The sequence below is a fragment of the Thermobia domestica genome, unplaced genomic scaffold, assembly GCF_964235325.1.
Source record: "Thermobia domestica unplaced genomic scaffold, izTheDome1.hap1.1 HAP1_SCAFFOLD_1228, whole genome shotgun sequence".
Classification (NCBI taxonomy): domain Eukaryota; kingdom Metazoa; phylum Arthropoda; class Insecta; order Zygentoma; family Lepismatidae; genus Thermobia; species Thermobia domestica.
Window position 1 is genome coordinate 1 of NW_027656938.1, and position 27,121 is coordinate 27,121.

Genomic DNA, 27,121 nt, shown 5'->3' on the forward strand with positions numbered 1-27,121 from the left:
ATGATAATTCATTTATAGCAAAGCATTATGTGACAGTGATGATATATTAGTATTGTTAATTCAACTGACATTTTTCTGAAGTTGCTGAAGAGTGTAAGACAACCAGCACAGCTGAAAGAGTCGGAGATTTTGTCAAAGCTGAGTGATTTGGAAGAGAAACTGCGAAGAGTGGAAATTAACCTCAGAGCGGAACTGGCCAACTTGGGTCGCGACACAGACGATAAAAGACTGCAAAATCCGCGGGTAAGTGTTTGCTTATCTCATGGCGTGTTTAAGATTTTGTACAGTAATTCTTCCTGAACATGAAATGACCAACATAAAATTTTGTTCCAAATTGAACAAAATTAATTTTCTTTAAGTTTTGCCGTATTTTAAATTTATTGTTTACGAGTCGGGACTAAAAACTAAAGATAAAGTGTAGTGGAAGAACGACATATCCCACCACATTTTTCAGGATTCAGAAATTTGAATAACACCGACAGATTTGTATTCAGAAAACCTCTCAATTTCAACTTATATACCTCATTGAAAAAAAATAATGAAATTTGACAGTTTTACGTCCACGGTATGCCATATAGGCTAAAGAAGATAGTGATGATGAGAATGGATGGAATGCTGAAATGAATAAAGTGGTAAAAACGGAAGAACCTCGAGGAAATCCACGCACTTGTTTTCCCACCACAAAGCCCACCTGGCGCGAGCTGGAATCGAACCACGGATCCCAGGCACCAGAGATAAACTCTCTATTACTGAACCACCACAGTCTCAAATTACCTCATAGACTATACATAAATATTAATAGAAAGAAAAAACATTTCTTTCGAACATTTTGCTGGAACAATAACTTAACTTTGAAGTTCAGAAAGTTAATCGAATAATGCTTCCCTTTCTTATATTTTATCAGAATGGGACAAGTAAGGTGTGCTGTTCAAATAATCCAGTCCCAATCATTTTCCATTTATATGACGTGGCAGCTGTGCAAAAACATGAGAGTTCTATGAATCTGGACCACATAGTTAAGGGGTCAATCCATCTAAGTGGTGCAAAGATGATGAAAATGATTGCTCGACCATCTCCGAAAATTATAGGAGTTGAAGTGACGAACCTTGTGTATGAGAAGGTCAATAACATCATTCACGTTGTCGTATATACAAGTATTCCTGAATGGCGGCCATCTTTGTTGTCGGTGGAGCGCCAATTTTTGCATTTGCAAGCGTATACGAAAACTACAGTTGCTTAGGACGTACGAATCAGACGAACACAAAACAAAAACGAATGTTTACAGGAGAGACTGAGGTACACGGAGAATATAAACATTTGTTTCTAAATAAATATGCAGGGTTGCAAACCAATATATGAAATCACCAGAAAAACTACAAAAAATTACACTTTTAAAGAGGCTGTATTTTGGAATGGCATAAAGTGTGGGGTTCATTAATTTTGTGCTGAATAGTATTGCATATAAAGAGTCTGCAGAAATATCCACAGCTATGATACTACTGGCACCGTAGCTTTATGGGGGTCCGAAAATTGAAGTTAGTAATTTTGATGCCATGTTTGGGGCCTAATATCTCAGGAGGACAAAGTGCTAAAAATTGCTGCTTAGGCCACAAAGTAATTCTGTATGTGAATAAACTATGAAAAAAGAGGAAAAAAAACATGACTGACATTACATGGAGAAAAAAGTTAGAACATGGTAAAAACGCAAAGAAAGCACGTGCGTGACAATGGTCGAAGCCAGGAAAAATTAATGTATGTTTGTTTCATGCTAGATCTCAAAAACTACGCGTGGTGCAGCAATTAGGCCCGCTTTTGTTTGTGTCCAGTTGTGCAAAAGCTTACGAGTGGCGTTTGTTCCATCTTTCTAGCTCCATGATCATTGCCACGTCTATATGGTAACGGGATTAGCTCCCCCTTGCATTTACAACACCCATCGTCGAAGTGGACCGTGGTATTAAGTCACTTAATGTATCTGCAAAGTATCATTGAAATCCAATTTCAGTTACGGAAGTTGATGTGTTCACAAGGCTACGTTACATCTATCCTAACTGTATATAAAACTTCATGAACTGACGTAAAATAAAGGGGTACTCCCGGCTGACGTGGAAAGTTGAAATTTAACATGATTGTAGCTTTCAGGTACTAACCCACAGGAAAATTGACACAAGTTAATATTTTTTAATTTTTAGGGGGTCTAAGGGGGGGGGGATTAAGAAATTCTTCATGTTATTTCAATAAGCCCTTGTTTGGACTTATAATCTCAGATTTTAAGTACTTGGAATTGGAATAAAGACTTGAAATTCGATATGCTTTGAAATGTATCATAAATGCCCCGCCAGAAGCCAAGGAAGGCACTGCCCCATTCGTTAGATCATTTAATAATAAGCAATACTTCGCCACATCAGAGCAGCAGCATACATGACACATATTGGATACTCTCCTTAGGCAGATATAGTATAAATCAGGTGCTTTTCAAAACCAAAATATCATCCTCATTTAAAAGATATACCAATGAACAATTTATTAACGAGATAATAAAGAACAATCTAACAACAAAATATATATGTATAAATGAGTGAAACGCATATAGAACAAGATATATATATATATATATATATATATATATATATATATATCCTCAAATCTCAATTTCAATTAATTTGCAAGTATGACACGGTAGTAACAGTAGGTTATATCAAATTACCAAAATAAAGTAAATTTAATCATACTTTTAACTATAGAAAAAAGGGGCAACTTCAGATAGTCAGCTCGGTGGCGAACGCTGGCAGGAAGTCTTCACAAGCACAAAATAACATATATATTTTAAAAAAAGGAACACTTGAGGAAAGAAAAAAAAAAAACTATAGAAAAACTACAATTAAATTACAGAACTTAATAACTGAACACATCCGTCATCGTTCGAACATCTCGCTGTTAATTGAGTCGCGTAGCACAATTTTACACACCCGACTTGAAGTTAAACTGACGAAAGGCAGAAGGACTTCAAATCACGGGGCAAGATATAACGTCATATCGTATATAATAGTACCAGAACAATAAACCAACTGAACACCAGAATGAGAAGACACAGTATTTTTTTAGAGATATTAAAGTAGAATACACTACAACTTGTACGTTTCCGTTAACATTACCTAAGTAAATCAAAAACAAAAATTTTCAACCTTAGAGAGGTTTTATGGGGAATTGAAAAATCTTCCCAATGTTATTTATATGGGACATCTATACCCCAAGATATTTAGGCACTTCCGGCAGGATTAGAATGATAAAATTTGGCATGACTATAGACTTTCGGAACTAACCCACAGGAAAACTACCAAAAGTGAATATTTTTAGTTTTTAAGAAGTCTAAAGGGGGGATGAAATAATCCCCATTTTATTTAAATGGGTGTTTTCTTGTGATACAAAATATTATCTTTTAGTATCTTTTAGATAGTTAAAATAGGAAAAGAAACTTGAAATTTGGTAGAATTGTAGGTTTTAGAGGTTCGAGGCTGTAGGCCAAACAAACGCGTGGATCTGGGGCTAGGCTAAGGCTAGTCTATCCTGTATAACGCAACTTTGTAAACATATTAACTTCCGTAACTGGAAATCGATTTCAATGATACTTTGCTGATACATTAAGTGCTTTAATACCGCGGTCCACTTCGACGATGGGTGTCGTGAATGCAGGGGGGAGCTAACTCCCTTATCATATAGATGTGGCAATGATCATGGAGCTAGAAAGATGGAACAAACGCCACTCGCAAGCTTTTGCACAACTGAACACAAACAATAGTCGGCCTAATTGCTGCACCATGCGTAGTTTTTGAGATGTAGCATGAAACATATCCAAACATTTAATTTTTTCCTGGCTTTGACCATCGTCTTGCACGTGCTTGCTTCGCGTTTTTACCATGTCCTAACTTTTTTCTCCATGTAATATCAGTAATGATTTTTTTTTTGCGATAGTTTATTCACATACATAATTACTTTGTGGCCTAAGCAGCAATTTTTAGCACTTTGTCCTCCTGAGATATTACACCCCAAACATGGCATCAAGATCACTAACTTCAATTTTCGGACCCCCATAAATCTACGTTGCCAGTAGTATCATAGCTGTGGATATTTCTACACAATCTTTACATGCAATAGTATTCAGCACAAAACTTATGAACCCCACACTTTATGCCATTCCAAAATACAACGTCTTTAAAAGTGTAATTTTCTGTAGTTTTTCTGGTGATTTCATATATTGGTTTGCAACCCTGCATATTTATTTAGAAGCAAATGTTTATATTCTCCGTGTACCTCAGTCTCTCCTGTAAACATTCGTTTTTGTTTTGTGTTCGTCTGATTCGTACGTCCTAAGCAACTGTAGTTTTCGTATATGCTTGCAAATGCAAAAATTGGCGCTCCACCGACAACAAAGATGGCCGCCATTCAGCAACACTTGTACAAACGACAACGTGAATGATGTTATTGACCTTCTCATACACAAGGTTCATCACGCTCCAATTCCTATAATTTTCGAAGATGGTCGATTAACCTGCTCTGGACTACTTCGTATGGATTGACCCTAAGTGAATTTTCTCAGAAATTAACCGAGCATAGAGTGAGAATTCTAAGCAAAATTATTTCAATATATATATATATATATATATATATATATATATATATATATATATATTACAATATTAAGTTAAAAGATTTATAGGTTTGTTACATATTAAATTATTTTTGAATTAAAACAGATCTATTTTTGTCGAAAAACTATTAATGTGGCTTACATTGTTTATCGACAAAACCTTTATTTATATACTTCCAAAACACATACATACATGTTTCATATATCACTGCAAATGTTAACATCTATATCATCTGCAGACTAGCTGTTGTCTTTTGGAGTGAAAGAAGTCAGCCATCCACCTAAGCCATTCCTGTTTCGACGTGGTTATTGGACTTATGCTTCTTGTTCTCAGTTGTTGATCTCCATGAATACGTTCTTTAGTTTTGGGAAAGAAAATCAAATGATTTTTCTGCTTGTCATGTACGAGATATATTCAATAGCTTATCTACCTCGGTATAACTTTTCACTGCAGGAGAGCTCAGCGTACATGTGGAGGCAGGTACATTAATTGGTTAGATTATAGTTTAGCGTCCCTTTCAGCACCGGGGGTATATGAAACTTGGATCTAGAACTACATGAGCTTCAACCGAGAATCTAATCTACTAGTTCGCTAAGTAAGACAAGTACATGTCTTGGCATGCAACAGAGACATGCCACTAAAGAGCCTGGTGTTAAGTGCACGAATTAAGAGAATTGTGAGGTCAACAGGAAAATCAGGTAATTTGGTAAAAGTCCATGGAAAGTTCCTCCCCAGGAAGAAACGAAGCCTAAAGAAAGGCCAAGTTGTGCGCTGCACAGAATGATAATGCACCGTTCATACTATGAAGATATGTGTATTTGAACACATAATGAAACATTTTATTTCGGACTTTCAGACATTTTATTTTAAAATTTAAGGCAGTAAAAAGCATCATCGTTTATTTAATGTTGAATCACTTTTAGATTTTTTTTTCTAAGTTCATTTACTTTTCCTACAAGGAAGGTTTCTTGCTCTCAGTTTATTCCTTCTACACATGTAATTTCTTAATCAATAAAAACGACAAATTGTTTTCCTGTCAGCATTCCTATCATCACCTCACCTTTGGTTAATCTATGAGCACGCACTTTTCATCGAAACTGAAGAAATAGTCAGCGACCCAGGACATTAACCCGGAAGGGACATGGAACAAAAACGATTGAGAGACTTTTGGAAGGGGTAGTCTGGTTTAGATTGGAGACGAGTCAACATGTAGGAGCACTAGCTACAATTTCGAGTTTACGAGAGGTTTACCTTGCTCTAGCCTAGGGAGCACTTCGTCTTAGCTAACGTTATAGCTGTCGACTACAATGGATAATTCGTTAAAGAGCGATTTCGATTTTGATTGAATTCACTGTCTTCGCAACGCTAGTTTTCCTGCCCGGGTTTCGCTGACCCTTAACACATGATTAACTGGACGCCCAGTAGACCAGAGAGAAAGGATGAACGGACATCAATCCACTGGAAGAATCGTCGAGGAGGAAACGCCGAGACCTGCAAGTAAGTGCGAGTAGATTAACCAATCCTAAAAGTTATTCCCTTCTCACCCTTTTCAACCCCTTTGACATCACAATCTGTTTCTTTTGTATATGCTCGATTTTATTTGTACGCAACCCAGGCCAGACCCTGTACTTTAAGCACTACCAAATTTAGCGTTTACGAAATCCCGGGCGCAACTTGTCAGTTCTGACATCCCCAATTACGCAATTAAATAGCACGTTATCTGAGCTTTCAGACTGACAAGGGGCGACTGCACAATACTACCAACTGAGTTTACGGACAAATAATTTAAATAGAGGGAAGGAACCGATTGAAGGTGACCCACGTTAAGGGAGACCTGTCAAAGGAAGTGCCAAAGATGGAGGCCATGATTTTCTAAGATTATCATAGTTAGGACAGCGATTCATGTCATTCAAATGGCGCTGTGCACAATATCATCCATGGGTTTTGGGTGCCACGAGTGTTGACTTCTGAGCAGAAATCATTTGGCCAGCAACAACTTTTATAGAGGGAGTTTGGTTGGCTATGAGCATATAATTTGAAGTACTCGCCAACTATCTCTATAAAAAATTATTGCGGAAGTACCGCAGGATTGTGAAACTTGGATATTTGGATAGAGCATACTAGTTCCTAATCGAAGTCTTGATCCGACAATAGCAGGTTCCACAGTTTTGGAACTATGGACCTTTAAACTTAATTTTTTCATGTTTTCGGTAGCTTATAACTCCGAAAGGAAGCACTTGTGCACACAGGTTGGTCTATACTTTTTATCATATCTTAGTGTCAGGAATAGTCTATACTTTTTATCATTAGTTTTGTAACACCCTGTATAAAGATTTAAGTGAATTGTACAATAAATACTATTCTTCAAATGTGCGTTCTGATTTTGTATTCCAGGAAAGAAAAATACATATTATGAGGATATTTTGCTTCCAAAACTTCCTACACTTAATTACAGTGAGGTTTTGTAGTAAAGGAATGCAGGTTCACGTTTTCAAATAAATGAAAATTTTTCATAAATTTCCATTTCATTAATCTTTCACTCATTCACTTGTATTTATCATTGTTTTATTCACATACGAAACTTGACCACATGAAATAAAATTACTCTAGCTCTTCAAAAAGAATTCAAAACCATTTTTGGTACTATTTTCCTTAGTTATTAAAATATTTGTCTGATGCATCTTCTATTCGTAAGGCTCGGTGCTTGTTTATTCATGTTGTCTCCGGAATTACATCTTCAGCTTCTTAATTAATGCTTTTTCTCTTGCGTTCGGGAAATCTTAGCTTTTGTATGAATTAATGCGTTAAAATACATACATTGATGTATTAACACACTGTCCTAGATGAAAGCATTGGGATGAAAATATATTTGTTTAGGAAGATATAAGCAAATAAAATATATTTATCATCACTTTACAATAATTTTATCAACAATAATCGATCATTACAACAATAACATTATAGATAGGTGTACCATAAAGTTCAATAAAACAATCCATTAATTTATAAATATTTATTAATACAATTTCAAGTATGTATATCAGTAAGAGATATTTAGGTGCAAAACATAGAAAACCACAAAGATCCATATCATAAATTTTCATACAAGAAAAAGTAATAGGAAGAGTTAGAAAAAGAAGAAGAAAATGTTCAATCAACATATCCTACAGGTATTCATCTTAGAGTGTATAGCTTATCCTTATGGCAGCACAATGGAAAATTCATCAAATTTAATGCACATATCATCATCATCATCATCATCATCGTAGGTATTCTGCCATTATTGGCAGGTCACTTGCCGCAACTGAGAAGCTTCCATGCTCCACGGTCTTCCGCTGATCTCTTCGTCTTCATGTATGATTTCTGTTTTGATGTCCATTAATCTATCCTTTGCCCTCTCCCTCTGTTCTGCCACTATACCCTCTAGCATGTCCCTCATGATACAGTTCCTTCCCAGCCAATGTCCCAACCAGTTTCTCTTCCTCTTCTTAATAATACTTAAAATATTCTCCTTTTCTTATGTTCTCCTTTCTATGTTCTTTTCTGCCCCACCATTTCTAACACCCTCTCATTCGTTTTCTGCTTGATCCAGCTAATTATGTCCATTCTTCTCCATACCCGCATTTTGAAAGCTTCCAGCCGTTTTTCATCACTTTTGCTCAGTGTTGTTTTTTCTGCCCATCCAGTATCACTCCACACGAAGCATTTTATAAATCTTTTTCTTAGCTCTTTCTTGAACGTCCCACAAAATAGTCTTTTCTTCCTCCTAAAGACTTCTTTCGCCGTTCCCATCCTTGCTTTTATTTCATGTTCATACTTCATATCATTACTAATAATACTACCCAGGTATCGAAATCTATTCACCTTTCTTATTTTCTCCTGACCTACTTCTATATTTGACACCGACCCCTTCGTTCCAATCACCATGGCTTTTGTCTTTCTAATATTTAGTTTCATCTCATGTTCTTTGCATCCCTTCCTCAAGTTTTCAAACAACTTATTGATTTTCTTTCCAGATTCTGCAACAAACGCCATATCATCTGCAAACCGTATACACCTAATCATTCTATCTCCTATCGAAATGCCATCTTCATTATATAGGCTCTTTAATGCACATATAGAAGAGAAAAAAATGAATTAATTAATCTTTATAGTTAAAACGTGTTCCGTGCGTAATATTACAAGTAATGTCTGTTTTTCGTAATAGATTTTTGCTCTCGAAGAAGAAGCAGACCGTTTGCAACACGAATGTGACACCCTGCTGAAGGTGTTGGATGACATCCGAAGAAAGGATTCGACAGGAGAGGTTGGAGGAGGAGGAGGATCGAGGAGGGAGTCACCAAAACCTTCCACCAGTCGATCGCCTCCCAGAAGAAGAACCTCTTCACCGCCTCGGTTTGGTCGAGGTATGTTTTCATTTACTCATAATGCGAATTCTGATTGAAACATGATATAGGTATCCTTTTCAATTGTAGAAGAGATGGACTATTTTACTAACGTGGTTATCTTCGATTTGGATGGGATAATATACTTTCAGAATGCTAATCATGTACTCACCGAGAAATTCAAAATCCATCTGATAAGGTAGAGAAGAAAAGAAAGAAAGAAGGTAACAGTTTGATTAACATTTTTGAGTCCATGTCCACCACTACTGAATGATTGGTTAGTTGAAGTGTCCCTTTCTGCACCGAAGCTGTATGAGACGTTCATCCAAACCACATAAGCTGCTACCAAGAGTCGACCTCGGGCCTCGCGCACTGAAGGCATGTATGTTAACCATATAACAACAAGGGAGCTCATGTGGTTCGGGTTCCACGTTAATCAGTTGGTCCCGTCTCATAGCTCGCTGCTGAAAGGGACGTTAAATTCAACATCAACTCAATGAGGGAACTCACACGCCACTAGTAAACGTTATGTAGTAAATGTGCCCTTATAATTAGTAAATTTAGGATTCGTAGGTAAGGAACCAAGTGATATCCTTCAAGTTAACATATGTGGTCCAATATAGCTACGGTATAAGCTATATCACCGTTTCCCAACCGATGTGCCGCGGCACACTGGTGTGCCGTGAATGGGCCGTTGGTGTGCCGCGAGGAATCGAAACAAAATTATTAATTTTATAGGAATCAAATTGTAAAACGTAGGGAAAAATATATATTTGTGTTTCACATTACTATGAACCTCTACTATGAATCTACAATTTTAAGTTTCATACCGTGTTACTGTTCTGTATATTTCTAATGTTGAAAGAAGTATTTGCTGTCATTGTTATGACCATTATTGCTTCTTTATTGTTGCAGTCTATTTCGTAACTTGAAAATTTGAAACATCATTGAATCTTTTCGAAAAATTACCTACATTTGTGTTTTAAAAGTAAATGAGATTTGTTTGTTCGTTGTTATTTAGTGATTTTCCTTCTTAGTAAAAGGTTGGATACAATTTTTAAAAATAAAGCGTATTTTTAAAACCTTGAGTCCAATATTTCATTGCAATTGTTTTCTATTTTTAAATTAGAGTGAAAAATAAGCATAATGATATACCACGGGGGGAAACCAGTGTTCGAGCTTTCTTCTCTGTGAGGAGGTCAATAATCGCAGAAAAAATACCACTGTGTTTTATATTTACAAATAATATATATAAGTGTGCCGCGAGAATTCATGTAACAACCGTAGTGTGCCGCAAGTTGAAAAAGGTTCGGAAACGCTGAGCTATATACTCTAACTAGAATTGTAAACTTTTACTAAAGGAACAACTGGAAATATTGTGTATGTGGTTCTAGGTACTATCGTATTGGCAATTGAATAATAATTTGCTTTCCAGTTGTTTGGTCGACGAAAAGCAGGGAATTCGTGTTATTATTCAGTTCAAAATCTCTTGTCGTCGCGAATCCTGTCGAGGAATTTGAAGCTTAAAATATATAAAACGACAATCATGCCTGTTGTTCTATATGGTTGCGAAACATGGTCGCTTACTCTGAAGGAAGAACGTAGACTGAAAATATTTGATAACAAGATCCTGAGACGAATATTCGGATCCAAGAGGAACGGGAATGGATAATGGCGGAAACTTCATAACGAGGAACTACATAATTTATACGGTTTATCAAACATTGTTAGGGCCATCAAATCTAGGAGATCAGGTGGGCAGGTCATGTAGCCAGGGTGGAAGAAAGTAGGAACGCTTTGAAAGTCTTAACTGGAAGACCAATCGGAAAACGACCATTAGGAAGACATAGGCGCAGATGGAAGTACAGTAATATACAGATGGCTCTGACAGAAAAAGGAACACAAAGTAGAAACTGAATCCCGTTGGTTAAAGATAGAAGTCATGGAGAACTTTTGTGAACGCGGCATTGAACCTCCAGGTTCCATACGCCATACAGTTAGTTACTTAGTTGAGGGGTAAGAGGGAGCAGTGTTCTGTGTATTGTGGTTTTATAAGTAAAGATATAAAACAAGAATTCTCACTAAAATCCACTCAAAGTGTGTCCATTTTATAGGAGCATATTATTAATTGATTTAAAGGCTATTGGCATGTGAAATCTGTATATTATTTAATTAATTGCATTCCTATTTATACAGCGCACAGTTCTAATATGAGCGTGAATCTTCTTCCCACTTCTCACTTTATCTATGCAAGTCCTTTTACGGACACAAGTAAAAGACAGGAAGACTTTCAATGGGAGTGAATTGCTATTGACAAACATATAAATGTAGTATTTTAATATAGGCCTATAGAATGTTGGGTTGAGTTTGTGGCAAACTTTGATAAGTGATAGATAATACCAAATGCGAATATTTTTTTCTCATAATTCCATATCCGAGTACACCTCATTGTGGGTCCACAAGCCTTTCAGCATGCAATAGGTTTTCTTATTCAGATTAAAGCAAAGCGCCTGGAATGTCCAACAAACCCGCTATACGTAGCTTCTCTACTGGTTGCCTTTCACAAGGGTATCAACCTTATCCTAGTGGTAATATTAAACTAATAGGGCCAAAACGACGCGTAAAATGTAGAATAGAAAAATGAAGACAAGTTTTTATTTTTTTAAAAATTTGTATGAGAACTGGCAAGTCTATACAAAATTTGGGATCGACCAGCGAAAACGGCACGTTTCTATCACTTGTGGCTTTCAAGATCTCATTGTCGAAAGGATTGACCACAAACATATAAACCTAGCATTGTTGAGCACAACCTAATATATAGATGTGTTGTTATTGTGCATTATATATATATATATATATATATATATATATATATATATCCTTTCTTTCTTTTGTTCCTATGGGTTTAAGGTTCCACGTTTCCACGTTTATGCGCCAAGATTAAGGGAGACGGTATTGTTGATAATGAATGAAATGGTGGAATGAAGAAAGTGAGAGGAAATGGAGGAATTCCGAGAAACCTGACACACACGGTGTTTGTCCAGCACAAACCCCACTTGGCGCGATTTAGAATCGAATAGGGCTTGGTTCACCAGAGATGAATGACGTACCATTCAGTCACCCTGCCTCGTTTTCTTTTGTTAAGTCACAGTACATTTATAAGAAGCACAAAAAACTATCATTTTAAATATAGAGTCGATTGTAACATTCAATGTCATTTTTACTTTTTAATTTTTCCAATATACCGAAGATACAAGAAAAGAAAAACGTTGAAATATTCAAGTCCTTAATAAGAAAGTATTATTTTTGCTCAATAAATTCTTAAGCCGTAAGTAGTCGCATCATGTAGGAATGTATCGTACCCCTTACTTAGTTTTAAGGCTTTCAACGTAGTTTTCAAACTGAGCTGTTTAATTTTGCCACGCAACTAAACTACTTAAGAGTTGATGTATTTTAAAAGTAATAAGTTTACTACTTAGTTTAAATGCCTCTCTAAGACTTTTTTCTGAATTTCACGTGAATGACTTACCTATTGAAAAAGGCCGTAGAATAAGTAGCTGAAACAGATCAGAAAACTCGCATAGACGGAATTAAACAAGTAAATCTACACTTATTACTTTTAAAATACAGGGTGCCCCAGAATTCTTTCCCTGATTACAAACATTCATAAGGCATAAAATATGACACACAGACAAATAGTTTGCATCGTAAATTGCATGTAACAGATTCAAGTTTTTGTATACACAATTACTAAATTTCTACGTGTGATCTTTTTGTTGCCCGAAGGATATCCAGGCGATATTCCAATTTCACCCATGTGTTGGTCAACATTACCTGAGTAATGGATGTTATGACTTCAGTAATACTGTGCCGTAATGCTGCGATGTCGTGCACTGGTGTTTGGAAACCTGGTCCTTGACAGAACCTCAAAGGAAGAAATCCAATGGTGTTATGTCGGGTGATCGCGGAGGTCAGTTTATGGAACATCTCGCCCGATCCGTCTTCTCGGAAATGTTGTATCCAAATAAGCACGGACATCTAACTCCCAATGAGATGGCACACCATCTTGAAAAATTAAGTCCAGAATGTCCTGAATCTGTGGCACAAATAACTGCAATATATCAAGATAAGCGTTGGTTGTGATCGTGTTTTCACTGAAGAAAAAAGTCCTATGATTTTATTGTGCCTTAGACCGTACCACACGTTAGAGCTTGGAGCTGTCTCTGACGGTCTCAGACACAGAGTGGGATTCTCGGACTCCCAGATCCTAACACTGTGTCGGTTGACAACACTATTTAAATGAAATGTAGCGTCATCTGAGAAAAGGACACGTTTCAGATAGTCAACATCATCTTCAATCTGAGACAGCATGGCAACAACAAAGTCATAACGAGCACTGTAATCCGTTTGTTGTAGGGACTGCATAATCTGGACTTTGTACGCACGGAAAGGATGTTTATGTAGGATGCGGTGCACTGATGTCTTAGGAATCTGCAACTCACGTCCGTGAGGCTCTACGGACTGACTTCTTGGGACTTTTCACGAAGGCTTCTCTAACTGTATGAATTGTCTGCGCACTAGGTCCAGGTCTGCCTGTTCTAGGGAGATCACTGACACTGTCTATTTCCTTAAACTTAGCATACCACATCCTGATGCGTTTAACATCTGGGGGCTGTCTATGGTATGCCGTCTTGAATTGTCTCTGGACTGTTTTTGGTGATTGTGTCTTGTGATACCAGAGGACATATTGGGCTTTCTCCTGATTTGGGTACATGTTTCTGCAAATTGTGTCCGATTCCGTTCTTGTTACGTCACTGGGCCATGCAACAAACGAAATAACAGTAAGTGTGTGCACACAATTTTGATTTGTTTGTGTGTCGTATTTTATGCCTTATGAATGTTTGTAATCAGGTAAAGAATTCTAGAACACACGGTATATTGAAATTTGCCTGAATTATTTTCTTTAAATACTAAGGGTTGAACATTAATACGATTATTAGAAATTTATCGTATTTAATCAATGCAACCAACTTTTCCAATGCAATCTGGAAACTTTTGTGATTGTTGTATAATTTTCTTCCATGTGTTCTTACGAACTGGTTAAGAAACTACATATTCTCATATAGTTTGTTGCGTAATACCGGAACATAAGTTGAAAGTTCTTTAGTATAGATTTCTGTATTTTAGAGACCGGTATTTCAAGTATGAATTAAATTAAAATATAATTGAGTAGTATCGAGATATTGCTTTTTTATGTTTTGTAAAACTTTCTTTCTAGATTGCTTTGTGCTCAGAATTTCTTGTTAATAATTAAGGTGTTGTAAATAATGAAACTTCATGTGTTAGGCCAACAGACAGCTTATAGTATGACATTGAAAAAGATTACTTTCCATCTTGAATTCTTTTGATTTCAGTGAAAGATGACTCCCCATCGAAAGAGGAGAGAAGGCTGTCGTCAAGTCGAGAGAAGGGCCGGGGGAGAAGGGAGTTGTTTCCAGAAGACAAAGGAAGGGAATCTGACTCACGTATGGCGTTTTAAAATTTTAATATTACACATATCAATGATTAATTGAATGCTGATTCATATTCTTTGATCGTGATGTGAGATTTTTAAGTACGACTCCACTCTTCACTTCTCATCACTTTCCCTTCTTCATTGTCTTTTCCGTTTTGACAGTTATATTAGACACTTGGAATTCTTTCTTTTATGTCCTTCAACTGTAAATAAGTTTTAGTTCTCTATTTTTATTTAATATTTATTCATATTCTTTTTATATTTTTTGATTTATTTATTTAAAACAGTAAACAGTTAAACATCTTCACTTTCTTTATTTCTGGCGGTCCAATGCTTAAATTGCGGTACCGCCCATTCTGACTGAGAATTTTCCAGATATTTTCACAGTGTCTGGTGGTAGAAAATTCAAGAAAAATCTGTCAGCAATCTAAGAATATATCATCAACATATGTATTCTGCCATTATTGGCAGGTTTCTTGCTGCAACTGAAAAGTTTCCATGCTCCACGGTCTTCCGCTAACTTCTTCGTCTTCACATACGACTTTTCTGTTTTGATATCGTCCATTAATTGTAGTCTCCTTCGACCGATGGAATGATCATCTCATCATAGGTATTCTGCCATTATTAGAAGGTCACTTACTGCAACTGAGAAGCTTCCATGCTCCACGGTCTTCCGCTAACCTCTTCGTCTTCACATACGACTTTTCTTTTTTGATATAGTCCATTAATTGTAGTCTCCTTCGACCGATGGAATGATCATCTCATCATAGGTATTCTGCCATTATTAACAGGTCACTTGCTGCAACTGAGAAGCTTCCATGCTCCACGCTCTTCCACCAACCTCTTCGTCTTCACATACGATTTTTCTGTTTTGATATCGTCCATTAATTGTAGTCTCATTCGCCCTCTTTCCTGTCACATACCTTCTAGCACGTTCCTCATGATACAGTTTCTTCTTAGCCAATGTCCCAACTAGTTTCTTTTCCTCTTCTTAATAATATTTAAAATTGTTCTTTTCTCCCCTACTATTTCTAACACCTTCTTATTCGTTTTCCCCTCCACCCAGCTATTTCTCTCCATTCTTTTCCACCCCACATTTAGAAAGCTTCCAGCCGTTTTTCATCATTTTTTTGTATCGTCCATGTTTATAATCCATACAGTACAAAACTCCACACGGAGCTAAAGGCTTCTTTCGCTATTCCTATCCTTGCTTTTATTTAACGTTCACATTTCATATCATTACTAATAATATTACCCAGGTATCGAAAACTAGTTACCAGTTCTATTTTCTCCCCTCTTACTTCTATATTTAACACCAACCCCTTCGTTCCAATCACCATATCTTTTGTCTTTCTAACATTTATTTTCATCAAATATTCTTCACAGCCCTTCGTCACGCTTTTTAACATCTTATTGATTTTCTCTACAGATTCTGCAACAAACGCCATATCATCTGCAAAGCACATACACCTAATCATTCTACCTCCTACTGTAAATGCCGTCTTCATTTTGTAGGCTCTTTTTCATTATCTCTTCCAAATAGATATTAAATAATGTTTACAAGAGATAGCATCCCTGTCGAACTCTCCTTCCAGTTGCACTCTCCTCTGTCATTTCCTTCCCTATCTTCCTCCTACCGAAATGCCGTCTTCATTTTGTAGGCTCTTTTTCAATCTCTCTTCCAAATAGATATTAAATAATGTTGGCAAGAGATAGCATCCCTGTCGAACTCCCCTTCCAATTGAACTATCCTCTGTCATTTCCTTCCCTATCTTCCTCCTACCGAAATGCCGTCTTCATTTTGTAGGCTCTTTTTCATTCTCTCTTCCAAATAGATATTAAATAATGTTGGCAAGAGATAGCATCCCTGTCGAACTCCCCTTCCAATTGAACTATCCTCTGTCATTTCCTTCCCTATCTTCCTCCTACCGAAATGCCGTCTTCATTTTGTAGGCTCTTTTTCATTCTCTCTTCCAAATAGATATTAAATAATGTTGGCAAGAGATAGCATCCCTGTCGAACTCCCCTTCCAATTGAACTATCCTCTGTCATTTCCTTCCCTATCTTCCTCCTACCGAAATGCCGTCTTCATTTTGTAGGCTCTTTTTCATTCTCTCTTCCAAATAGATATTAAATAATGTTGGCAAGAGATAGCATCCCTGTCGAACTCCCCTTCCAATTGAACTATCCTCTGTCATTTCCTTCCCTATCTTCCTCCTACCGAAATGCCGTCTTCATTTTGTAGGCTCTTTTTCATTATCACTTCCAAATAGATATTAAATAATGTTGGCAAGAGATAGCATCCCTGTCGAACTCTCCTTCCAGTTGCACTCTCCTCTGTCATTTCCTTCCCTATCTTCCTCCTACCGAAATGTTGTCTTCATTTTGTACGCTCTTTTTCATTATCTCTTCCAGGTAGATATTAAATAATGTTGGCAAGAGATAGCATCCCTGTCGAACTCTCCTTCCAATTGCACTCTCCTCTGTCATTTCCTTCCCTATCTTCCTCCTACCGAAATGTCGTCTTCATTTTGTACGCTCTTTTTCATTATCTCTTCCAGATAGATATTAAATAATGTTGGCAAGAGACAAAATCCCTGTCGAACTCCCCTTCCAATTGCACTCTCCTCTGTTATTTCCTTCCCTATCTTCCTCCTACCGAAATGTCGTCTTTATTTTGTAGGCTCTTTTTCATTATCTCTTCCAGAGAGATATTAAATAATGTTGGCAAGAGATAGCATCCCTGTCGAACTCCCCTTCCAATTGAACTATCCTCTGTCATTTCCTTCCCTATCTTCCTCCTACCGAAATGTCGTCTTCATTTTGTAGGCTCTTTTTCATTCTCTCTTCCAGAGAGATACTAAATAATGTTGGCAAGAGACAAAATCCCTGTCGAACTCCCCTTCCAATTGAACTATCCTCTGTCATTTCCTTCCCTATCTTCCTCCTACCGAAATGCCGTCTTTATTTTGTATGCTCTTTTTCATTATCTCTTCCAGAGAAATATTAAATAATGTTGGCAAGAGATAGCATCCCTGTCGAACTCTCCTTCCAATTGCACTCTCCTCTGTCATTTCCTTCCCTTCTTCCTCCTACCGAAATGCCGTCTTCATTTTGTAGGCTTTATCTCTTCCAAATAGATATTAACTAATGTTGGCAAGAGATAGCATCCCTGTCGAACTCCCCTTCCAATTGAACTATCCTCTGTCATTTCCTTCCCTATCTTCCTCCTACCGAAATGTCGTCTTCATTTTGCAGGCTCTTTTTCATTATCTCTTCCAGAGAAATATTAAATAATGTTGGCAAGAGATAGCATCCCTGTCGAACTCCCCTTCCAATTGAACTATCCTCTGTCATTTCCTTCCCTATCTTCCTCCTACCGAAATGTCGTCTTCATTTTGTAGGCTCTTTTTCATTATCTCTTCCAGGTAGATATTAAATAATGTTGGCAAGAGATAGCATCCCTGTCGAACTCCCCTTCCAATTGAACTATCCTCTGTCATTTCCTTCCCTATCTTCCTCCTACCGAAATGTCGTCTTCATTTTGTAGGCTCTTTTTCATTATCTCTTCCAGAGAGATATTAAATAATGTTGGCAAGAGATAGCATCCCTGTCGAACTCCCCTTCCAATTGTACTATCCTCTGTCATTTCCTTCTTTATCTTCCTCCTACCGAAATGTCGTCTTCATTTTGTAGGCTCTTTTTCATTATCTCTTCCAGAGAGATATTAAATAATGTTGGCAAGAGATAGCATCCCTGTCGAACTCCCCTTCCAATTGAACTATCCTCTGTCATTTCCTTCTTTATCTTCCTCCTACCGAAATGCCGTCTTCATTTTGTAGGCTCTTTTTCATTCTCTCTTCCAGAGAGATAATAAATAATGTTGGCAAGAGATAGCATCCCTGTCGAACTCCCCTTCCAATTGAACTATCCTCTGTCATTTCCTTCCCTATCTTCCTCCTACCGAAATGCCGTCTTTATTTTGTAGGCTCTTTTTCATTATCTCTTCCAGATAGATATTAAATAATGTTGGCAAGAGATAGCATCCCTGTCGAACTCCCCTTCCAATTGAACTATCCTCTGTCATTTCCTTCCCTATCTTCCTCCTACCGAAATGTCGTCTTCATTTTGTAGGCTCTTTTTCATTATCTCTTCCAGAGAGATATTAAATAATGTTGGCAAGAGATAGCATCCCTGTCGAACTCCCCTTCCAATTGAACTATCCTCTGTCATTTCCTTCCCTATCTTCCTCCTACCGAAATGTCGTCTTCATTTTGTAGGCTCTTTTTCATTATCTCTTCCAGGTAGATATTAAATAATGTTGGCAAGAGATAGCATCCCTGTCGAACTCCCCTTCCAATTGAACTATCCTCTGTCATTTCCTTCCCTATCTTCCTCCTACCGAAATGTCGTCTTCATTTTGTAGGCTCTTTTTCATTATCTCTTCCAGAGAGATATTAAATAATGTTGGCAAGAGATAGCATCCCTGTCGAACTCTCCTTCCATTTGCACTCTCCTCTGTCATTTCCTTCCCTATTCTAATACTTACTTGTTGGTTCACGTATTAGTTCCTTACAAGTCTTCGATCTATATTAAATCTGAGAAGGTCTAAGTTTTGCTGGAATTTTCGAAAAGCTGAAAATTCTTGAGAATGTTATAGAGATATAGTTTAGATTGTTTAATTCTGTATTTAAACTCTCAACTGTGGGATATTACCATTGAAAATAATAATTTAACTGCCGTGAAATTAAGTAATTTTGCCTCGCAATTATATACAGTCATTGTCAAAAATCTCAGCATATTACTGATTATTCAGAATTAGAGAAAAAAAGTAACCATACACAATATAGTTTGTAGAAATTGTTCTGTAAAATAAATGTCATTGCTCATATAAATATGGCAAAACATACAATCTTGTTTCCACTGAGACAAATTTATTGGGTACTTATTTAAGCACTGTTGCGGAGAACCACAACATACATAATTCAGTGCAACATGTAAACCTATACCTCGGTAGACCAACCTCAGCTCCTACCTTCAAAACTTTTTTTTTTCTTTCTTCAAAGGAGGAACCACCGGACAATTCCACCGAAATACAAGTTTACTTTTGCACTACGGGTAATGGAGCAAATTCTACTTTCCCAAAATTATAACTTTAATTCCTTTATCTTATTTCTAAAAATGCTTTTTTTTTTTCTTTTCTTCTTAAATACCCAATCAGTGGGGTAAGGATCTAAGCTACTTCGTGAAATTGAATTCCCAAAATTTCAATGTAGTTAACAATTTATTTGAACAAATAAATATAGAAAACAACAATAATAAAAATAAATATATATAACGATTTAAATTCCGTATTTTGATACTTGTTAACTTGAGAACTTTAATAGAATAAACAAATCCAGCCTTGGACTGGGAACGAATACTTGGTTCAATCAAATCAAACGGTAATTTTAACACAAATGCTTACTTTTTTTTTTTTTTTTTCACAAAAGTTATTTAACAACTTCTTTACCTGTTGTTGTACGAAATCCTCCTTCAAGGTTCCGATTAAGGAGAGGGCAAGCAAGAATTCTTAAAAACACTCTGACTTTCTTTCCTTTTTGAAACTATCATAAAGCTTACCTTGAGAGAAACAGTGAACAGAGTCAGTGACTGAATCCTCTATAAATTTTGAATAAAAATAAGAATGCCAAAAGAGATTAACATAGAGGACCCTTTCACTAACTCTCGCACCTCATAATAATTCAAATAATGAAACTTCCAAAGATATCAATGACTTACTCGCAATAATTAGAACAAGACTTACTATATTAAATTGTCACTATTTTCACCTTTCATTTGCCATATTTCAGTCTTCCAAAGCACTAGTTTCAAACAAAAGTAATTACTATTAAAAGTCAGTCACTATAACTTTACGTTTCACGTTCCCATTCTTATAATTTTTAAAGAACCCATTTCGAACTACATCACCCTACCTTGTTCAGCAGTCAACAGGCCGCCGCCTCGTGTTTTGCACACAGAGGAAGCCTTCCCGATGACGTCAGCTACACAATCGCGCAACCTGACTCGGAAGAGAGCCATTACGCAGTAGCTTGACAAAACAGAGTTGCCAGTCTACTTTGACGGAAACATTGAAAGGGGGTTTCATTTACAATTAGATAACACAATGATAATAATTAATCGTAACAGCACCCAAATGATGCGGTAAACGGTAATATGATGCAAACTTTCAAAGGCCAATTGTCATCATCTTCGTGCGTGTTCCTTTAGAAAATTACGCTGTTTGTACAGCTACATATTTTGATTTGTTTCCTCCATTGTAGAGAAAGTGTTATTCTCTCTTGATCACTACTTTAAAAATTTCTTGTTAAAGATTTCTTCCTCTTCAGTAAATACACCAACCAAGTACAACAGTATTAATTAATTAAAATATAATATCACGTTTTTCTGAATATTCCGTCCGACAATTAAGTAATGAGACTGATTTTATTGTTACCAAGTAAACAAAGATAATGTAATAACAGCTGTTCATTATTCAAAGTACATCTCCCCCCCCCCCCCCCTGCGTCAATACAACGAGTCGCACGATCATGCAAGAAGAACGACCTCTGCTTCGCAGTTTGTGGTAGGTTCCGTAACGCTATTGTCACAGCTGCTTGGATGTCTTCAATATTGTCAAAAGGTCGCCTCTTTAATGTTAACTTTCGTTTAGGGAACAGAAAATGGACGCAGGGGGACATATCTGGAGAATAAGGAGGAGGGGATGCTGCAGCGTACACACTTGTTTTTTGGCCAAATATTCCTGAAGAAGTATACTACCCGGTGAGCGGGTGCATAGCCATGGATAAGGAACCCAACTACCTAGGGCTGTGTGTTCAGGTCGAACACGGCGAATTCTCTTCGTGAAACGCTCCAAAACGCTTCAAGAAAACTGGGCATTCACTGTTTAACCTTCTGGTACAAAGTCATGATGAACGATGCCCTTACTGTCGTAGAAACACAGGAGCATTGTCTTCACTTTTGACTTCTGAAGTTGAATTTTCCTGCCTTTTGGACATCCTGGGGACATCCATTCGGCACTGTGACGTTTAGTAGTTGGATGATAACGATAACACAAGCATTCGTCCCCCGCAGCAATGGAAAGTAGGAAATTTTAATATCTATGGGCGTAAGCAACAGGCTAAGTTTTGTTCCTCAGACAATGAGTGTGGCACAAACCGCAATGCGATCTTCTTCTTGGCCAAATCTTCCACTAAGATCTTACAAATTGTCTCCCTGTTAGTACCAAACTTATCTGCCATCATTCTCACAGTCATGCAACGATCTTGGACACGTTGACGGTCCTTTGCAATGAGTTCTTCGTTACGAACAGACGTTTGACGTCCCGGCCGAGGTTCATCTTCAATCAATTCCACACCATGTTTAAAACGTTCAAACCATCTGAAGATATGTGCACGGGACATACATGTATCCCCATACAGTCTCCGCGACTAATCAACGGTTTCTGTGACACTTTTATCCAGTTTAAGACAGAATTTGATATTCACTCTCTGTTCCATGTTGCTAGCGTGATGAGAGCTTCTCAGTGCCTGCTGGTAATGGCGTTGTATTTCTTGCCATTCGTCGCGTGCGATAATGCGGTGTTGCCAGATTGTAGAGGAAAGATTACTCTTTCGAATGCACATATTGGTTATGGATTGCCTTGAGTGTTTCGTCACAATAAAATCAGTCTTGTTACTTAATTGTCTGATGGTGTATTTTCAAATTGTTGTGTTTTATTTCTCTTTAGTGTTTTTTGAATTTGTGTTGTGAGTAGCCTGTTAGATGCTTATGTGCAACCAACTTGACGTATTCATTTAACTTGACTTGAAGATCGGTACAAAAGTCATACCAATTGAACAAGCAATTTAGACGATAATTTGATATGATAGAGTAATCTCTAGTTTTCATTGCAGCTAAAAGAGGAGAGAGTCCTAGGAGATCCGAAAGGAAGCAGATGAGTGGAAGGGAGAGGGGAGATGTTGAGAGGAAGGATTCTGAGCTACAAGCCGATCCACGTAAGTCATTTGTCTTACGAAAGGCATCAATCGATTCATTTCAAGATTTTTACTGTCAACAAGAAGTACTAATAATACGCATTTTGAGTAGTAGATTAAGAATTCTGCTAGTCACTTCTCTTTCATATGTGTTGTCTATTTGTATAGTTTAAAGTAGTGGATAGTACTAATTGGTAATATGTCTTAATGCGTATGAATTTTTATTAATGGTTCTATGCACTTTGAACCTACGTGATTAGTGACTGTGTATTTGTGCTTTAACTTGACCGTATATTTACAGTATGTAAACGTGTTTTATGAAAGAAACAACAATAAAAGTATTCCAAACCTTTTTTGCTGCACATCTACGTATATCTATGTACAGGGTGTCTCAAAAGTCCCCTGACATAGGATAACTGTCAAAGTTTCAGCCAAATGAGGGGAAACCGTCTCCAAATATGATGTTTTCAATCTAAAGTAAAGGAAATGCAACGTTGTCATTTACTTGGGCCCACAACATAAATGAATAAAGTGATTGTCTTTTACACTAACGTGTCGATGGCCAGCCCCCATTTACTTTATGTTGTGGATCCATGTAAATGGCAACGTTGCATTTTCATTTAACATTGGGCGCATAAAGAGTGTACAGCCCAAATAGCTCGTCCGGTTAAAAAAAAATCCTTCACTTTGGATTCAAAACATCATATTTCTAGATGGTTTCCCCCTCTTACATTTGTTGTAACTCTAGGGGACTATAGAGACACCCTGTATATTACAAAAATGAAATCGAAGTGCCTTTCATCATCACGAAAAAAAGGACGGGACCTTTTGAGAACTGAATTGTTGAAATCGTTGGTGCTGTCCCTCAGCTGGATTGTTATTATGTTACTTTCATTAAAATTCGTATTCTAAGGGTGAGAGAGGAAGATATAAATGTGTATACCAAAAATAGAGTACCTTCTGGTCCCGTATGTTAGGGAGCTGGACCATATTAAAAACAGGTGGACATGCACCATTTTGTTTTTTAAAAAAATCCGCTTCTAATGGGTAGAAAGGGCAAATTTTGTGATTATTCCATATTTTTTTTTAGCAAGCAGGAATCCAGTCTAGCATGACAGGCTTATGTATAGAGAAGCGTACTCCTTCGTACTTGCATATAGCTGCTGTTTCGGGAGTTGGAAGGAGTGGGGTAGGCAGTGAGTGGTTTGGATCATCTGAAAGTACGGAAGGCAACCGCTAGTCTACATGTGTTGGAAAAGAGCTCTCGAGAGAGCCATATACACCAGCAGACTCCACAATTGTATTAACATATTACATGTTATAATTCTGTACGTTTTTCTAATACGGGCGCATGGTGGCTCAGTGGTGTGTGGGGGTCCCTGGTTCGATCCCCGACCAAGTAAGTTTGTGGAAGACAACATCGGGTCCGTGGGTTGTTTCGGCTTACTTCCGTTTCCTCCCACTTTCTCATTCCACCAATTCTCCGATTATCATTCATATGCCTTACTCATAGTCTCCCTTAGTCTAAAAGGGCATAATCGTGGGACGTTAAACTGAAATGTTTCATTCCCATGTATATCTAATAGTGTCAATATTCCGAGGTGGAGTCCGAAAGTAAGTTTCCCCAGGCGACTGTGGACAGAGGTGGGGATACAAGACCAAAAATAGCATGTGACATTAAAGATCAGACGGACCTTTATTTTTCACATAAGTACCACGTACATTGAGAGACTTGTCATCCAGTCTATAAGCTTCAAAAACCCTTCCAGAAAAAATTCAGGGCTCTGCATATGGAAGAAACGTCGAATAGTTTCTGTGACTTCAGCATTGCTTCCAAAGCACCTGCCGCCGAGAGTCTTCTTCAAAACGGGAAACAAATAGAAGTCACTGGCTGTGAAATAGGACTGTATGGTGGATGACCAAAGCGCTCGTACCCAAGAGTTATAATACGATATTACATTGCCGTCGCTGAGTGTGGTCTCGCATTGTCATACAAGAGAACACCACATGTGAGAAGGCCAAGCCGCTTCTTCCGAATCGCCTTCTTCAGTTTGGACAGAGTGTGACAGTAGCGCGCGTCAAAACGCGCCTTCTATTCATAGCTACCAGGCTTAGAGTGAGAGATTTGTCTGCTTTGTGTAGGCGCTGCGGCGGGACCATCTGCAGGATCGCGGGCGAACGATACCTATTTGTGTCTGGGTGTGTTGCGCGTGCAACCGCTGTCTTGTCCCCCCCTTGCTGATCACTTTCCTGGGGAAAACGAGAGAGGAAACTTATTATCAGACTTCCCCTTGTACTTTTCAATAAGTTGTAAATCTTTGTTAGACTCCTTGCTTGGTTTTCAGCAGCTTTGTTATTATTTAATTGGAAATCAACCAAAGCAAATTATTCAGTACATATTCACATTGAATCTCATCGTATGTGACTTCACTATATAAAAAGAAAAAAATCTTCTCTCGTCCTCTCTTGCTTGCTCAAAGACACTACATCAGATCTTAAAGTTGCAGATGGAACAGAACAATTTTTAATATTGACATTTCACACAAAATCCAAAAGAATGGTGGCATCTTGTAATTTCGGCTTCTCAATTACTTTGTATAATTGTATATCGTCGATAGTGGCCATTGTCTGAACATATAATCTAAGCACCTTCGTGCGTTGTTGACTATCAGTGAAGTGGTTTACCAGCGACAATTACTCAGAAATCCTCTGTTAGAATTTATTGAATCTTTTGTTAGAACATGGCAGTACTTTCCCGTAACATGAGCAAAGCGGGAATTAAATATGTTAAAGAAAATAGAAAATACTGGAAACTTTTTTTTCTGATAAAGGGATTTCAAAGCTTCAGTTTAAGCACAGACTTTGCTCATGTTCTACGAGAGAAACTCGAAAAGTCTATACTTCTACAAATTTATTGCCAGATTACAGACTATAAACGAAAAACAAGTTATACAAAATATTTTTCGCACTTTTGTCTATTTTTCCACATACTTACTACATCTGTTGAAACATTTGTCATACCACACTACAAGTTTCTCGATGCCCACTGCATAGAAGGCGGTCGGCTGATTATAAAACCAACGACAAACAACGTCCTGTGCTTCGATGTCGTTCGTAAACCTATGTCCTGCCAGGAACTTTTTCAATGGGCCAAAAAGATGGGGCAAGGTCTCAACTATAAGAGGGGTGCTATCTCCGGAGCCTCGGTTTCTCAGTGATAGAGCGTTCACCTCTGGTGTGTGTGCTCGTGGTTCGATCCCAGCTTGTGCTAAGTGTATTTTGTGGTGGACAAACACCGTGTGCGAGGGTTTTCTCGGGGCTCTTCCGTTTCCTCCCACTTTATTCATTTCCACCATTGCATTCATTTCTCACAATCACCGTCTCCTTTAGCCTAGCCGGCATAACCATGGGACGTAAAACTTAAAAGAATTCATTTTCATTTTGCTAAATAATCTCCCACTTCCAAGAATGAAGTTTGGCCATTGTTTTGTTAGCCATCTGCGCTTTTGCGTTGCCATGGAGGAAAACGATATCGTCAACATCCGGATCACCGTGATGCATTCTGCGTTGATGGTTTCACCTCTTGGCAGGAAACCCAGTAGTAATCTTCTCCAACTGTCCCAGAATACTTTGAGAATCAGTTTACTGGTTAATGAGTTTGTTCAGAATTTCTTCGTGACTTGAGAGTCGGGATGTTTCCACACCATGCTCTGCTGTTTTGACTCGGGCATGTAGTGCAGTAGCCACGTTTCGTCGTCAGTAACATTGTGGTCCAGGAAAATGTCACCTTTCTCAATGTAACGCTGCATATGGTTTAGTGACGTAACTATGGGGGGGGGGGGACGAGACTAGTGCCCCGGGTGCCGGATTGGGAGGGCGCAAAATTGGTCAAATATTTTGGGAAGTGTTTTGGTATGGTTGGTCAGGGGGCACTAAGATGAGTTCTTGGCGCGGCGACAATTAGCGTATTTGCGTCGCTGTCCGTTTACCTGCTCTTGTTCACATCATTAAGAACCTTAGAAAACTACCTCACATGACACCTTGCGGTATCCCAACGAATAATGGACTGCGTCATTAACATGATCATAGGAAATGTCAAGCTACCTAGCAGTGTTCTTCAGATAAACACGTCGATCCGCTTTCATTATTTTGTGAACATGTGTAGTATTGTCCTGTGTCAATGAGAAACGAAGTCATTTTCCAGGACATTTTCTCGTCCATTTTTAATACTTCTTGTACCATCACTGCATACTTCACACTGCTAAACGTCTGTCCCCATACACCAGCTTCATTTGTTTGTGGATATCTTTCGCTGTGTGTCCTTTGCACAATAGAAAATTAATACCATTTCACTGCTCATATGTCGTGGGCTTGCTGAGCACTCCGGCCATCTTTGGCAACTAATAACAGCGCCGTGCGGTGGAAGAAATCGGAAGTTACACTGGGATCGTTCCAAGAAAAGCTTACCGTATCGCTTATATACATATTCTGGTTTGTTCAATTCCTGAATAGCTCTCCGTAGATTTCTTGGGACTCCAA

General features: G+C 37.8%; 1 protein-coding gene across 1 annotated transcript in view; it reads left to right on the plus strand.

Moving 5' to 3' along the window:
- Positions 1 to 50: 50 nt before the first annotated feature.
- LOC145677686 (uncharacterized) overlaps positions 51 to 27,121 on the plus strand; it is a gene marked incomplete at its 5' end in the record, with an annotated part of 50,625 nt that continues 23,554 nt past the window's right edge. Inside the window, 4 exons of the mRNA XM_081748106.1 lie at positions 51 to 243; positions 8,854 to 9,052; positions 14,446 to 14,556; positions 22,502 to 22,603. Of these exons, the coding sequence (XP_081604232.1) occupies positions 51 to 243; positions 8,854 to 9,052; positions 14,446 to 14,556; positions 22,502 to 22,603 (605 nt within the window). The remainder of the gene's footprint in view (positions 244 to 8,853; positions 9,053 to 14,445; positions 14,557 to 22,501; positions 22,604 to 27,121) is intronic.